The following is a 16,185-nucleotide window of genomic DNA, read 5'->3' as shown; positions in this document are numbered from 1 at the left end:
TTTTTAATTTAAATTCAATTAGCCAACACATAGTACATCATTAGTTTCAGATGTAGAGTTCAATAATTCATCAGTTACCTATAACACCCATTACTCATCCCATCACGTGCCCTCTTTAATGTCCATCACCCAATTATCTCCCCTCCAGGAACCCTGTTTGTTTCCTATAGTTAAGAGTCTCCCATGGTTTTTCTCCCTCTCTGATGGCTTCCCATTCAGTTTTCCCTCCCTTCCCCTAGGATCCTCTGTGCCGTTTCTTATATTCCACATATGGCATCCAGTTTTCATCAAGAAACATAGAATGGAAAAGAATCTACAAAGAAAAAGGCCCAGCAGATGCCTCCTATATATACACAATACAAAACTGAGGAAGAGTTTGTCATTGCAAAAGGAGTGCACATGATTGGGCAAATATCATTTATAACACATTGTGTTAGGACGATTTGTACCTCATAGTTCTTATGAAGTGTCTTTCTTTTCACGAGTCAACACTACAAATACTCTTCCAAGCCCCAGTGTATGAAATCGAAGTCAAAACAGATGTCCAGATAAATATTTTAAAAGAGCCCAAGAAGGAAATCGACTAAGGTGACTACCCTAGGTCTTTATTGCTATGTGACTGAGGTTAGTTCCCCTGAGTCAGTCTCTCAATAATGATTTCTATAACTTTTTTATTTTTCCTCCTGGCTCTGAGGTTCTTTCTCTTTTCCAGGAGTCTTCCCTGGGGACAACTGGGGGTCTCCACACATCTAAAATTAAGGGGCTGATGATGGGCATGTAAGAACCAGGAGCAAGGCAACTTAGGGAAGAAAATGAAGTGAGAAAGAAATGCCAGGGTCGAAACGGACAAAAAAAGAAAAAAAAAAAACCCAAACTGGTTCGGCAAGAACATGTATATGTAATCCAAGCCAACTTTCTTGCTTCTCCTCTCATCCACTCCAGGAACTGCGTTCCAGGATAACTAGGCAACGACGTTGCCGTGGTAACTTGTGAAGGTCAGAGGGCACCAACGCTTTTAGGGCGGGGGCAGCCCTTCGGAGCGCGGAGCTCGCCTGGTGGGAGCAGTGAGAGGAGTGTCAGACTATCGCGAGAGCTGCGTGCGGTTGCTTGGCAAGCGTCTTCGCGTTTGCTCCCAGGGAGGGATCAGGCTGTCCGCGGGCGGGGCCCGGGAGCGCCTCCGATGGCTGCTAAGCAAGGGACTCCCGCCTCCGCTCTGAGGGTGCTTGAAGAAGCGTTGGGAATGGACTTGACGGCTGCTGGGGACAGCGCAGAGGCGGTGGCCGCCGAGGGCGCTTACTACCTGGAGCGTATCCTTACGTGTAGCCGCGGCCTCCAGGCGCTCCCCTTGGTAACGGGTTTGGGGGCGAGGGCGCGGGCTTCCCACCTGGGGCGCCCTACGCGGTTTGTGGCCTCCCAGCCGGCAAGACACCTGTTGGGCCTCAAGGTGGCGTCTCCGCCGCCGTGTTCCCCTGATGGCTACCCGCTGAAAAGACTTTGCCTTTTAGGAGTGTTAGGCTGCTGGGTTCCTGTTGGAAGAACCTTTGGGACTCGTACTTAGTAACCACTCTGCAAACTTTGGATGGAAGTTTTATGTTAAGGTGGCACAACAAATTGATTCAACCCTCCTTTCGCTTATAAGCTCCCAGCCTTCAGAATACCGTGGGAATCAATTCAGGAAAGTTAGGAGACAGGGAAAGACCTCTCTGCCTTTGGGCTTTAATGAGCTGAACCTCAGAGTATTCAACCTGTGATTCTGTAGATGCTTCAGTTGTCCAATGCTTAAATGATTTGTAAGCATCAACTTTCTAGGTAGTTTCATTTTATTGTAAAGCCACTAAATGATGACCTGGTGAGCTGAAAGGCTCAGAGATGTTAGGAAGAAATGAGACAGTGATGAACAATTATCCATGGAAATATGAAAAAAATGGAATAGCAATATGTGAATAATTAGATTCACTATTTCTTGGTAAGGCTTTTGAGCTCACCTCCTCTAGGCATTTACACTTAATTGTACTGGAGAGATCGGAGATTCATGAGAAAAAGATACCTACTTTTTTCAGGCTGGTAGGAGAGAGACGATTATCTGTTTTATTCTTAAAGATATCAAGGAAACTCCAAAATCTACCTTATTTTTTTTTAAAAGATTTTATTTATTTATTCATGAGAGACAGAGGAGGAGAGAGAGAGGGAGAGAGAGAGAGAGAAGCAGAGGGAGAAGCAGGCTCCCAAGGAGCAGGGAGCCCGATGCGGGACTCGATCCCAGGACCCCGGGACCATGACCTGAGCCGAAGGCAGACGCTTAACCATCTGAGCCACCCAGGCGCCCCATACCTTATTTTTTGTCCAACTATGAGTGCCCCAGTTTTAAGTCAAGACTTCAGAGATCTAACAGTGATTCATTTTCTGGGCTTTGGCAAACTTTCACCAGTCCTGACTCAGGCTCTGTACACATCAGTGCTTCAGGGAGCTTTGAAGAACTTAGTTGGAAAGATCAAAGAAAATATGTAGTATTTTATTCAATGCAAACATTTTTATAGGAATATAAGTTTGAGTAGTTCAAAATCAATTTAAATGAACTCTGTGGCTGCCTTAGTGTCTTAGATGAGGCTTTATACTCTTTATAGCTCTAAATAGCTGCCTTTTCCAGTAATATTCCTTTTTAAATTCAGATATGAGTCAACAATTCTTTCAGAACTTACTTACATCAAGTATGAAGTTATCTAGTGTCCCTGGTAGTGAATAGTAACCAGGCATCTTATTTTTGTCTACATTAAGATGATTCCTGTAACACATAGATTAATTGTTGACATGAGATAAACACACTGAGTTCACTTTTTTGCAAGTTGTGGGACTTCAATATAGCACAGCTCTTAGGTTTAGTTAATTTTCAGGGAGATTGCTGAGTCGCAAGTGCCAATATATAGCAGTTTGCACAAAACTTGTCTTACAAAGAATTTTCCAAATAATCACATTTGTAAATATAAGCAACTCTAACTTCTTAGGATTTTATTATCCAATTTCTGAATTATCTGGCCCCTTTGCCTTTCTTCCATCTTTCTTTAGTTGGCTAATATTTTGAGTTTCAACCAAAGGGTAGTCAAGGGTTAGCAAAACTACATATTTTGCCAATTTTCCTACATTCAATATTTAGGTAAGAGGTTTAGTCATGGGAGAGGCTTTAACTCTTAGTTAAAATGAAGTTTGAAGATTACTTTAGAATACCAATTATCCCTGTATCCCTGGGCTCTCTTAACATGCATAATTAAGAGTTGACTGTATAATGTTATTTGACATTGTTTCTTAAGGCAATTAGGATAGTTGCTGAAGTGAGACTTTCTTGAGTTTAAAGTCTTTAGCTCTCAGGTAATTTAATTGAGCTATCGCAGTGGATAAATAAAAGTTATAATATGCACAAATGAATCAGAAATCTGATGTTCTCTACCTTGCACATATACTTAATCACTTCTAATCTACTGCATTTGGTCTTGGGCTTCCCTTATTTATGACTGAACAGATGCTCCGTAGAACACTAGACAACAAGATATCAATATTAAATATTAAATCTTTGAAAGGTTGACTCTAATTCCGCAGGAAGTCACCCTTTTCTTTGCTGTTAAACATTTGAACATAAAGAACATGTGCAGACTAATAGGGCCCAAACCAGAAACAGCCAGGATCCACCATGAGGGGGATGGCTTCCTTAGTAAAGGCCCCATTATGAATTTAGAGAATGTGTTCAGGAAAAAGAATTCTTAACCCTGCAACATCCCTTCTTTGTAACCTACTATCTGTAAAGGTAGAAGTTATCTGTTTCTCTTCTGAAGCAGTTCAGGATACCTTTGCTTTTATGTTTTAAACTTCCAAGAGGCAAGATACAAACAGGCACATAGTTCCTTTCTTAGCTATTTCCAGAGTCTTTAAGAAATATATTTACAGAGTATATGAGTTCTCTGGAGAACTCTTCATTAGAAAGATATTTGCAACATTGTAAAATATAAGGCTAGGTTTTAACTATGTTTGTAAAGGGTCGAGTGTTTGTAAAGGTTGGTTGTCTTTTGTGAATGATTTCTGTATTAGAAATCAGTACCACTTGGGTAAAGTTTTCAGTTGCAATAGGAACTGCAGTTAATGTGTGGCTGTGGACATTTGGGAATGCTCAGTCTAACTGGGAGATGCAGGCTGGAATGAGTTGTACTAAGAAAGCTAATTCTTAATTGATTTGGTTGCTATTTGTGGAAAGACTTGTTCAAGGAAGAATAATGGACTACATGGACTCTAGGAAAGTGGACCCCCCCAAAGTATTGGTTTACGTACCTCCTTTTACACTGATTCTCTTTTTCCCTAACTAGATTTTGATTATTTTATCTTTCAAGGCATTCCAACATTAAGAATTTGGCTAATTAGATCACGGACGTAAGTTTGCTGGCCCCTGAAAAGGCCTCCTTTGGCCCCAACAGCAATTTCTGAGGGTTGAGTGAGTTTAAGCCAGTCCTTTGAAGCTAATCAACTCTGAATGCAGTCCCAAAGTCAATTGTTTATGAAAATGCAAAATTAAAGATTCCACTAGTCACTTGAAATATGGTGCTCATACTTAGATAGCCCACGTAATAAGGTGCTCATACTTAGATAGCCCATGTAATTAAATGACATCCTAGACAATCTTTCATTGCAATAGTAGTGTTCACTAATCACTTTGTTTAATTAAAATTGAATTTTTGTCAGGTGCCTGGGTGGCTCAGTTGGTTGAGCGTCTGCCTTTGGCTTGGGTCATGATCTCAGGGTCCTGGGATCGAGCCCCTCGTTGGACTCTCCACTCAGTGGGGAGCCTGCTTCCCCCTCTCTCTCTTCCTGCCTCTCTGCCTGCTTGTGATCTCTCTCTGTCAAATAAATAAATAAAATCTTAAAAAAAATTGAATTTTTGTCATTTAAAATTCTATTTATTATTTTTAACATTTAGCGATTTTTTCCCCCATCTGTTATATTACTTCTCTGGAATGTTTATAGTATCGCGTGAGAAGATATTTTTAAAAGCCTTAATAATCATTATGTACTCAGGTCATCTATTTCTTATTATCAGTGGAAAAATGAATTTGCCCCTGGTGCTTAGTTGCAGCCTACATATATTCAAATAAAAGGATAGACAGTCTGAATGTAGAATCTAGACCAAAAAACATATTACTAAACCTGGAGTGCTGAATTTTACCTGCATGAAAGAAAAAGTTGTATTTTGTTGTGTGTCCTCTAGTCTAGGCAAACTTTAATGTGCATACGAATCAAAGAATATGGATGTTTAAAAGAAGACTCTAATTCAGTAAGTCCCAGTCAGGGCTGAGATTCTGCATTGCTAACAAGCTCCCAGGTGCTGCAGGTGCTGCTGGTCTAAGGAATATAATTGAAATAACAAGGCTGTAGGCAAATTTCTTAACTACTAGCCTTATATTTTCAGATAAGAGGTATAATATGTAGAGTTCATATCTTTGGATCTCCTGGCTTAGAAGTTGAAAAACTTAAACCACCACCCACTATGAGAACAATGAGACTTACATTTTGAAAAAAGGTTATTTTCCAGCTTATGAGGCCGAAGATGGCAGTGGTGTCTGGGGCAGGAGTAGTCAATAAATTTCCACTCTTGCCGAGTCTGTTGAATTGATAGTGACTCTCTGGTATGTGGTGTTAATAAGAGTTCTGAAACCTCCTGAAGACTTGGTGGGAAAGACTGCAGAAAACAGACGATGAGGGAAGTGGAAGCAAGTGTGCCAGTTATTTGCCATCTCTGGTATATTATTCAGTTAACTTCCATTATTGAAACTGGCATTCCTAAGAAAGGGAACCCTGACTGTGATGTTTGCTATTTACAGTACTTTTATTTCAATTTAGTAAGTAAAATGTTGATTATGGAGGATCCAGGCAGATTTTAGATCGCCTCTGTGTGTATCGGCTCTGAAGTGATGGCAAGATTAGAAAGCGATTTCTGTCTATAGTCGCTTTGGGAAATCATGTAAAATATAATTAGCTATATGTTTCACTCCAGTTCTTTATAAAGATGCTGCTGCTGGCAGTGATCACTACCTCCAGTGTAGCAGTGGAAGAGACCAGTGTGTGAGGATCTTTGTATGGAGCTCACATCTGAAAATTGCTCATAGCTTCCTGGCTCTGGTCCATTTGCAGAACCTTGTTTGTGACCCTGATGTATCAACTGTGACCTCAAGCTTGGCTCCATTACGCCAGCTGAAATGCTTCTCTGAGGCTTCTTGCAGTTGTGTCTTCTGTGGTGCTGTGATAGATTTAGGGTTTCCTGGCAGTTTCAGTGTGGATGTATACTGGCCTATTTTCTGATAGGATCTACAAGGTCAGGATCTGGTACAAATTCTGCTAGTGCAGAAACTACCAATTAGTTCACCCATGGTGACCAAGTGCCAGGGAACGGATTCATTGTATGCAAAATCACAAATCCTACTAAATTTCTTCCGGAGCAAGTGGAGATGTGGAGTGAGACCCTTGGTCTGAGTGTTGTAGGCTCTGACTCTAGGATATGGAACCTGGCCTAGAAGCAGGTGCTGCTATGGGCTGTGGCTGCAGGTCAGGCAGGAAGGGGAATCACAGACTGTACCCTGGGCAAGGGCAGACTAGAAAACCAGGCACAATTTTAAATGTCAAGTTAACCTCAAACAGGCTGAAAGGCAATAACTATATCTGAAGGGAATAGAAAGGTTGGAAAAAATGAATTTTAGAAATGGAGTTCAACAATGTTCTTTGAAAGAAAGAATAGTTGGCAGATAATAAGAAGGGAGTTTTATAAGGGCTCAGAATCAGGTTGGCATTAGCAAACTGATTTTAAGCCAGAATTCTGGCTTATTCTGCAATGGAAAAAAAAATCACTTTGCCTGAGGACTGTGACCAGCTTAATTGTATGGACGTTTCCTGGAGAATAGAATCACCTAAGAGATTCGATTACACATGAGAAAGTTGTCCAGTAAAAGTAGATTGAGAGTGCAAACAATGAATCATGGAACACTACATCAAAAACTAATGATGTAATGTATGGTCATTAACATAACATAATAAAAAAAAGTGAAAAAAAAAAGCGTGAAGGGTTTTTATCATTCAAGCAATTCTTGGTCAATTGCTTATTCCTATGCTGGCAACATTACTTTAGAGCAGTGCTTTCCAACCTCTTTTACACATGGTGTTCATCAGATCTTGCTTCACTCAGTCTTTCTGGCTGTCCCAAGGGCCAAGGGAATCAATATCTGTATAGTCCACAGTGTTCTCTTTATGAGAACTGAAGAGTGTAATTTCTCTCAGGCTTCAGAACCAGAAATTGGTGTACATCTGCTGAGAAACTCATCTGTTTTCATTGGATGGATACTGAATTGGTATCTGATTACATTCCCCTCTTTACCCTGACTGCTGGGAAGCTTTGGGTCAAACCTGTGGCTTATATTTGACAAAGTTCATGAGACTTTATGGCATACACTGCAGCTTTACCTTTGTTTTATTTCTCTTCTTTTTCTTTCTCTTTTAATTTTCATACTTACTTATTTTTATATTTTGTACTATATGTGTATTTGTAAACTGCCATACAGTCGTCTGGGGATTCACTTGTGCATTTGTCCATGTGTTGCTAGCCAGCTAAGCCAGATAGACAGATGCATACAAACATACTTGCCAAAGTACATTTATTTCTTCAGTAATACTGCAACATCACATTTCAACTCAGTTGCTCCTGGGAAGATTTTCTGTACAAATCATTTTTGTGGATACTGAAAATACCAATCAAGGAAAACAGTGGTTCCTATTTTGGATGTTTGTCCTCTTCCTGACCTTTTGTCTCATTAATCTATTGCCCTTGGCTGATTTTATCTTTGGGTCTGTAGCCCTGTAGCTCTTTTATACCTCTCCCTCCTTTAGGGTCTTCAAATTGAGCTATTTAAATGATTTGATTTAGCTGTTGGTAATATAACACTTGAGAGTTTGGAAAATAAGTGAGGGTTCATTGCCTAGGATTTTGGTAGTATTGCACATTCTTTTTGTGTCACTGTAGAACAGCGTAGAAACTGTAGAAATATGATATTGTAGAAAATTCCTGATCTTTTTATTCCAGAAACTTGGCTTTATCACTAATAGGTATAAGATTTTTGGTAAATTTCTTAATCTCCCTCTTTCATTTTCTTTCTTTTTTTTTTTAGATTTAAAAATGACTGTATCTGTGTTATTCAGTCTTACAGATTGTTGTGAGAATAAATATGATAGTGATCCATATGACAATACTTTTTAAGCTTTATAAAATGGTATTTTTTCATTCTTTTTGATTTTGGGGAAACAGAATATATTATTAGGGTTTGAAGCTGTTGCCTCAAGTATTTTCTGGGTAGCGGTGTGGCAAGTTTGATATTTCCAAAGCTTTGAGGACAAATCACTTTTTTCTTCTATATATTGCCATGTTTAACAACCTATGCTTTGATGTTTCTTCCTCGCATTAATCTTATCAGTTGGCTTACTTACAATTTTAAAATCTATCCAAATGATTTTAGAATATTTACTTCTTGTAAAATTTATTATGATATGAGCAGTGATGAAGGATGGCATTGCTTTTCTGGAGACTTAAAGACAAGTGATTTCTTACAAAATCAAATTTTAGTAACTGTCATGCAGAAGAGGGCATTCCTTTCCATAAAAAAAGAGACCAATTCCCTCTAGCTAAACCTCAGGAAATTTTATCTAATTAAGTGAAATGTATCAGAAAAATATAAATTTAGAAAGGAGGAAGATTTAGAATGTATTTTATTAGTCCATTCATCTTAATGCATGGGGGAACTGGGCCATGAAAGACTTATGAGACTTCTCCATAGGTGCTCATCTCTTTCTAGAAAAGGAAAATAATAAATACTTGCATAGCATTAACTATAAGCCAGGCACCATTCTAAATGATTTACATACGTTAACTCTTTTAATACTCCTGAAACCCCTTAAGGTATTATGATAGCCAGCTTTCAAAATGATGCCCGGTGATCTCCACATCGTGGTCCTCATGCTCCTGTATAGTTCCCTTATGTATTGAAGAGGGTTGACTTACGTAACCAATAGGATAGTGAATAAATGATGATGTGTGACTTGGTCATAAAAGATATTGTGGCTTCCACTTTGTTTTCCTGTATTTCTTATTCTGGGGGTAGCTAGCCACTGTATCTTGAGAATGCTTAAGAGGCTTATAGAGAAACCCACATGGGAAGGAATTGAAACCTTCAGCCAACAATGTTAGAGCCATCTTTGAAATGGATCCTGTTCCCTCCGTTGAGCCTTCAGAAGACTGCAGCTTTGGCTGCCATCTTGACTGAGGCCTCAAGAGAGACCCCAGATCAAAATACACAAGCTAAGTCATTACTGAATTCTTGACCATGGATACTGTGAGATAATGGGTGCTTATTGTTAAGCCTTAAGTTTTGGGGAGTTGGTTATGCAGCAGTAATACGAAGTACAGATTTTGGTACCTGAAAAGTGCGATTCTAACATAAGAAATACTTTAAAGTATTGGAGTGGTTCTGGAACTGAATAAAGGACAGATGTTGGTGAAAGCTAAAATACCTTGAACAGACTATTAGTGGAAGCCTCATGGTCTTTAAGAAGACTGCTGGCAAGGAATTGGAGAGTGAGGTGAGGCCAATGCTATTGGAAAGTGTTCCATAGCAGTAATTAAGTAATGTAGGTAGGTATTCAGTCCTGGTATCCAGTATGGGTAAGTTCAAAGTTACAGGATCAGCTGCAGGTATGCAACTTTTTATTTCTGTAGTAGTTTAATCTACCACAGTAGTTTTTAATTAGTCATTTAATTAGTTATTTTAATTAGCTGTTTAATTAGTTAAATTGGCTAGTTATTTTAAATTAGTTTTCACCATATTTTTGGGAAATACATTCTTGTTTGACAGTGTCAGGTTCCTAAGGATTGGTCATAACTGAACTAGGCTTAAGTGTCTCCTCAAGTGGATAAAGCAAACAGTGAAGACTTACAGCTTATGATGGAGCTGAGTAACAAGACTGCATAACCTATCTTTTAGAGGTTTAGAACTGTGTGCAAGATAATTGGCAAACGCTTCAAGTGTTTACATAGTATAGAAAACGAACATGGAATAACAAAAGGTTTAGGTGTAGCGTCGTGAAACCTAACTTCTAGGGTTGATTCCCAACTGTGTTATGTCCTAGCTGTGTGACCTTGTGCCTGTGAGTCCTGATCTACAAAATGGAGATGATAATAGCTTGTAGGTAGGATGAAGATGAAATGAGTTGATTCATCATGTAAAGCCCTTAAGGACAGTGCCTGGCTTCTATTAAATACTTTTTAAGTGATATCAGTTCATACTAGCATAAGTTGTTATATATGCTTTTAGTTAGCTCTTGGTAGAGGATTTCTCATAACCAGCAGCAACATGAAAACTAGGCTAATCTCATCTTTGATTTTCATAACCATTACTGTATGTTAAAGTATTTCATACATTTTGAACTTGGCATAATCACGTGTGTACATTAGGAAAAAAATGTAAACCTACCAGCCAACAAAATAATGTTATTGGTGTATGTTGTGATTTCTTTCAAAATTAAATGTTATCTTGAAGTTTTCATTTGTAATTAAAGTAACTTGTAATTTTTGAAAGTCTTACAGCAGTGCTGTTAGAATTTTTTTATTAGAGTCATTTCCATTGGTATTTTAATGCTTATTTCTTGGTAATTTATGAACTACTGAAATATGATTACTGTATAGTTTACATTTGCTTAAAAATTAGGCTTCCTTTCCTGAGAACAAAATTTAATTTTAAAATTGAAGTATATAATAAAAAAGTAGAGATTAAAGTGACTTTTATTATGAAAACATTGAAATATGTTTTTTGCTTATATTTAAATACTGTTGTGCTTTTGAAAAATTCATTATACTTTAAATAAAGAAGTCAGAGTGCAACTATGCATGACTCAGGAGCTCTGGAAAATTAACTTAGTTTGAGATGGATTTAAAAAATTTACTGCCATAGTTTTCTTGTCCATCATTTTTCTTATCTCTTTCTAATTTATGTTATCTTATTATACCATGTACATTTTTATAAGCCTTAGAATCGAATTGGAAATCATTAGATAGTAAATAGACATATGGGAAGGTAGTTTTTCATGGGTTTGGGTTATGTAGAACAGTGATTTAAAGTAATAATGAAAAATACTTTGTTTTGAAGTATCTATATTTGTAGGTTGTATGGGGAAGAGAAATTTGAAAAACAGTTTAAATTACATTTACCAACTTGGTAAGATAAATGGATCTGATACTGAATTTTAACATCAAATCAATTTTAAATAAATCATTTTTTCCATATATCTTGAGATTGACACTTGACAAGATTTCAGAGGTCACCATAACTGAAGCATCTGAAGATGATTATGAATATGAAGAGGTAATTTTTTCATTTTAGGTATTTAGTCTGTAAATTCACTAGTCATTCTTATGAAACCTTCCTTTTATTTTATATTTTGTTTTCCTGAGAGATGCTAGTTTTTCAACTGAATTACCTAATACCAGCTATTTAAGAGTGAAATGTGAAAGTTCTGTTTGGGAGTTTGGATTGGTTAAGGCATCTGGCTCTTTTGGTTTTCCTGTTAGCTGTGTTTCAAAGGTAGCTCCTTCTCCCTTGCTTTGTAGGTCCTTACTCTAGACTGTTGTCTCTGTCCAGCAGGCACTCCCTAATATCCATTTTGCTCTTGGATGGGTTTCCTAGAGTTCCACTACTGGCTGCAACTCAGATCCCATGCTTCCTTTCAGCTTAACTGTAATTCTGTGTAGTGTAGTTCCTGTCTTAAATCTTCCCTTTAATTCACTGTTCAGATGGGACCTATCATTACTTCCGAGACTTGGTGCATAGAGTCGCTCCTAGGTGACAGACATAGTAAGTACAACTGTGGAAGCAAGCCAGGCACTTTGTGGCCTGGGCAAGTAAAAGACAGAACAAACAGTAGATAAACTTTTTATTAGTAGTAGTTAAATAGAGATAATATGAATATGTGCCACATGAAATTACTGAAGGTTTCAGATAAAAGGCATAGAACTGATCAGCACATAAGAAGCACGTGCTAAGTGTTACCTATCATTAATGTCATAGTCAATTGCATTCTTCCAAGAGCCTAACATCTAGGCAGTGAGTTTTATTTTATTTTTTTTAATAAACTAAAGATTGGCAGTTGCTAGTATTTATGAAAAAGAAGTGGCCTTACATTTTTTCAAAGCAGAGTTGTTAGACTACATTTGTCTTTATATATAAAAGCGAATACCCATAAGCTGATCTTGATCTTATCAGAGGTGACATTGAGTGATGTTTACAAGGAAGTCAGAAAGCCTCCTGCTTGTTAGTTATTCATTTGTCAGAGAACTTCAGAATGACATGGTGTCTTACATAGGTGTGTTTTTTTGATTCATTGTTTTGTGAGAAAAATTATTTCTGAAATGAAGTAAAGTGTTTTTATCGTCCTGCTTGCTCTTCCTGTCCTTTATCTCTTTGATTTAGATACCAGATGACAATGTTAGCATTCCAGAAGGTGAAGAAGATCTAGCAAAAGCAATTCAGATGGTCCAGGAACAGGCTACAGATACTCAGATTTTGGTGAGAATTGAACACAACCTATTGTTTGTGTAGTTTGAACACAATCTATAGTTTAGCAGTGAGACTTGAAGTTTTACTGGGTGAACTTAAGTTTTACATAGTAAATGCTGTCCTATCACTTGTTATGCCTTTTTCTCTTCTGTGTCTTTATCATTACACCTTCACTTTATTTATTTTTTTAAATTTTTAAAAATTTTATTGTGTTATGTTAATCACCATACATCACATCATTAGTTTTGGATGTAGTGTTCCATGATATATTTTTTGCGCATAACACCCAGTGCTCCATGCAGAACGTGCCCTCTTCAGTACCCATCACCAGGCTGACCCGTCCCCCCACCCCCTCCCCTCTAGAACCCTCAGTTTGTTACCCCAAAGATACAAATATGGTGATCCGAAGGGGTACGTACACCTTCACTTTAAGTAAGTAGTCATATTTATTCTTTTTTGGATTGTCATTTTCTACATCATGGTTACTCTTGCATAACTTCACAACAAATGACACCTTCCTTCAGAACTCTGCTTATTTAATCTCACTGGATATTAAACCAAGGATTTTTAACACTAATGTACAGAATTTGTTATTGGATACAGATACTAAAATGTGTTTTGTAACACATTAAATAAAAAGAAAAATAATAGTCTCTCTTTCCTCCCTTTCCTCCTGTATTCCCAATTCCTTCAACTGTCATCCATCTCATTCTAAATATCATATTCAAATTTATTGACCAAAAATGCCAAGGTAGCATTTATTATTGTGTAATGAATATTTACTTCCAGCCATATTATACCCTTATCAAGCAATTATATGTAATCTTCCACCATAATTCAGACTTGAAGGCAGGGATGCTGTATTCTGCTACCCTGGCATCTTCCATGTTTGATATAGGGTCCTGCACATAATCAACATTGTTATATAATCTTTTACGATGACCTTAGGAGGGGCGCCTGGGTGGCTCAGTCAGTTAAGCGCCTGCCTTCGGCTCAGGTCATGATCCCAGGGTCCTGAGATCTAGTCCCACATTGGGCTCCTTGCTCAGTGGGGAGCCTGCTTCTCCCTTTGCCTGCCTCTCTCTCTCTCTCCCCCCCACCACTCTCTGACAAATAAATAAATAAAAATCTTTAAAATTAAATGACCTTAGGGAAGATATTCCAAATTATCTTGCTTGAGTGTTAAAATTTCATTTTAAAACCCTAGTCATTTGTCAGGAAATTTCGGTAGCCTCCCAAATTTGCTTCATCTGATCATTGTTTTGAATGTTATAGCAGCTACTAATAATTAAGATCAGCATTAAATTATGTATAGCACTTTTGAGAAGAACTTTTTAGGGCAAAAGAGATTCTTTCCTTACTGCCTTTCTGTGTAACTATTGCCAGGTATGTAACATTTACCTGGTCTGTAACCATTACCATGTTAAGAAGGGGAAGGAGGAAAGAAAGTCTGCTGTTGAGTTTATATGAAAATAGATCTGTCTGTCGAAATGATCAGTGGTTAGATTGGTAAGTTCTTGCCAATGAGAAGAAAATGAATGCACTCTGGAAACGATGCTTTGATATTTTTAAGTGTCTACCCATTATTTGACTTATTTTATACATTGACTTATGGTAGTTTTATGGCTGTCCTAATTTCATATCTCACTTGCTGAAATATCTCCACTTTTCTAGTTCAGGGGTCTGCAAACTTGTTCTCTGGGGTCATATAGTAAATATTTTAGATTTTGAAGACCGTAAGATGTCTGTTGCAACTCACTTCTCTCATGTAGTATGAAAGCAGCCATAGACAATATGTAAGCAAATGGGCATGGCTGTGTTGTAATAAACTTTATTTACACAGTTAGCTGACCCCGATATAGCTGATAGACTTCCATTATGAAATGGTAGGATAAGCCACTCCATAGCACAGAAGAAAGCACATAATTCTTCTGTATCATAGTGTTTCTAAAGCTTAAGGCACCAAAATTCATTATATTTCTTTTTATAATGATAATAATTGAAAGAATTTAAAGGTCCATACTTTTTTTTTCTTTTTTTTAATGTGTTCTATGCTATTGAAAGGACAAGCTGATCTTATTGTTCTTTAGATAATCTAGTCACACTCTTACATCAAGGTCTTTGTATTTGTTGATGCTATAACTGAAACATGATTCTTTCTGTAGATTTATGCTCAGATTCCACTTTATCAGTGAAATCTTCCTTCATTACCCTACATATATAGCAGCCCAGCTCCACACACATATCTGCCCTACATTTGGCTCTCTCTCCCTTCAGTCCTCTGCTTTTTTTCTCCCAGGCACTTAGGACCATCTGCCATATTGTATATTTTTAATTTAGTTATTCATTTTCTTTCTCCATCTACTTGACTATTAGATATGAAAACCAAGTTTTATCTAGTGTATAAATTCATTACTGCTTTATCCCTAGTAATTAAAATAGTCCCTGGAACATAACACTCAACAAAAATAGATGAAAAAATGAACAAGTGAATGAATAAATGAACAGCTTATTTGTACCAATAATCAAAGCTTAGTGATGATTTTATATTTTCAAAATAAATAATTGCACATTTAAATTTCAGGAACAGAAAACAGTCCTTCCTTCAAAGCAACCAACACCTGAAGTGATAGAAGACTTTCTCTGCAATTTCCTAATCAAAATGGGAATGACCAGAACTCTCGATTGCTTTCAGTCTGAATGGTAAACAATTAATTTGGATAAATAGTTACCTAGGGATGCTAACATGTACACTTTTAACTGTCTTAAAGGACTTGAAGTTGCTCATCTTATACAAAATGGATGAAATGGATGGAAGCCTTTCCCATCCCTACCACACACACACACACACACACACACACACACACACTCTCTCTCTCTCTCTCTCTCTCTCTCTCTCTCTCTCTCTCACATAATTAAGATATCAATGTAAGAGAAGTTTTTATTAAAAATACTTTCTAAATATTCAAATCTGAGTGATTTTCAAAAATCAAGAAAATGGAATATCTCCCAGGATCACATAATACAAAGCTCTTTTATGAAATGCTTTTCTAATATATTCTGCATGATTATTAAGGGTAATATTTCCTGCATTAAGACATCCTACCAAGATTACTACTTCATTTGTTTTACTTCTAGTGTAATGGCCTGCCTTTCTCTACTCACACAACTGATTGATTCTTTTTCTATAAATATTTCTTCATTTAGAAATAAGCAGAATTGTGGTGCCTGGGTGGCTCAGTGGTTAAGCGTCTGCCTTCAGCTCAGGTCATGATCCCAGGGTCCTGGGATTGAGCCCCGCATTGGGCTCCCTGCTCAGCGGGAAGCCTGCTTCTCCCTCTCCTGCTCCCTCTGCTTGTGTTCCCACTCTCACTGTCTTTCTCTCTGTCAAATAAACAAAATCTTAAAAAAAGAAATAAGCAGAATTATATTTTCAAATGATGCCTAAACACAGATTTTCTTGTTATAATTGAAAATTTTAATAACTTATTGGTTATGAAAATCAGCATGTGGCGCCTGGGTGGCTCAGTTGGTTAAGCGACTGCCTTCGGCTCAGGTCATG

At 37.5% G+C, this 16,185-nt stretch overlaps 1 protein-coding gene across 5 annotated transcripts in view; it reads left to right on the top strand.

Annotated features, from left to right (window-relative positions):
• The first annotated feature begins 1,139 nt into the window (after nt 1-1,139).
• The window catches only part of SPAG16 (sperm associated antigen 16), a 952,656-nt gene continuing 937,610 nt past the window's right edge, over nt 1,140-16,185 (top strand). For all 5 annotated transcript variants that reach the window (XR_012374325.1, XM_073879053.1, XM_025892134.2 and 2 more), the window contains exons 1-4: nt 1,140-1,307; nt 11,386-11,432; nt 12,537-12,632; nt 15,208-15,326. Coding sequence is in view for 4 of the 5 variants with exons in the window: in XM_073879053.1 (XP_073735154.1) it covers nt 1,181-1,307; nt 11,386-11,432; nt 12,537-12,632; nt 15,208-15,326 (389 nt within the window). In the remaining variant the exon portion in view is untranslated. The remainder of the gene's footprint in view (nt 1,308-11,385; nt 11,433-12,536; nt 12,633-15,207; nt 15,327-16,185) is intronic.

The sequence above is a fragment of the Callorhinus ursinus genome, unplaced genomic scaffold (assembly GCF_003265705.2).
Source record: "Callorhinus ursinus isolate GAN/ISIS: 27379988/994484 unplaced genomic scaffold, GSC_fseal_2.0 scaffold2, whole genome shotgun sequence".
NCBI classification, from domain to species: Eukaryota; Metazoa; Chordata; class Mammalia; order Carnivora; family Otariidae; genus Callorhinus; species Callorhinus ursinus.
Note: the sequence above shows the minus strand (reverse complement) of the source record. Positions and strands in the feature narration are given on the sequence as shown.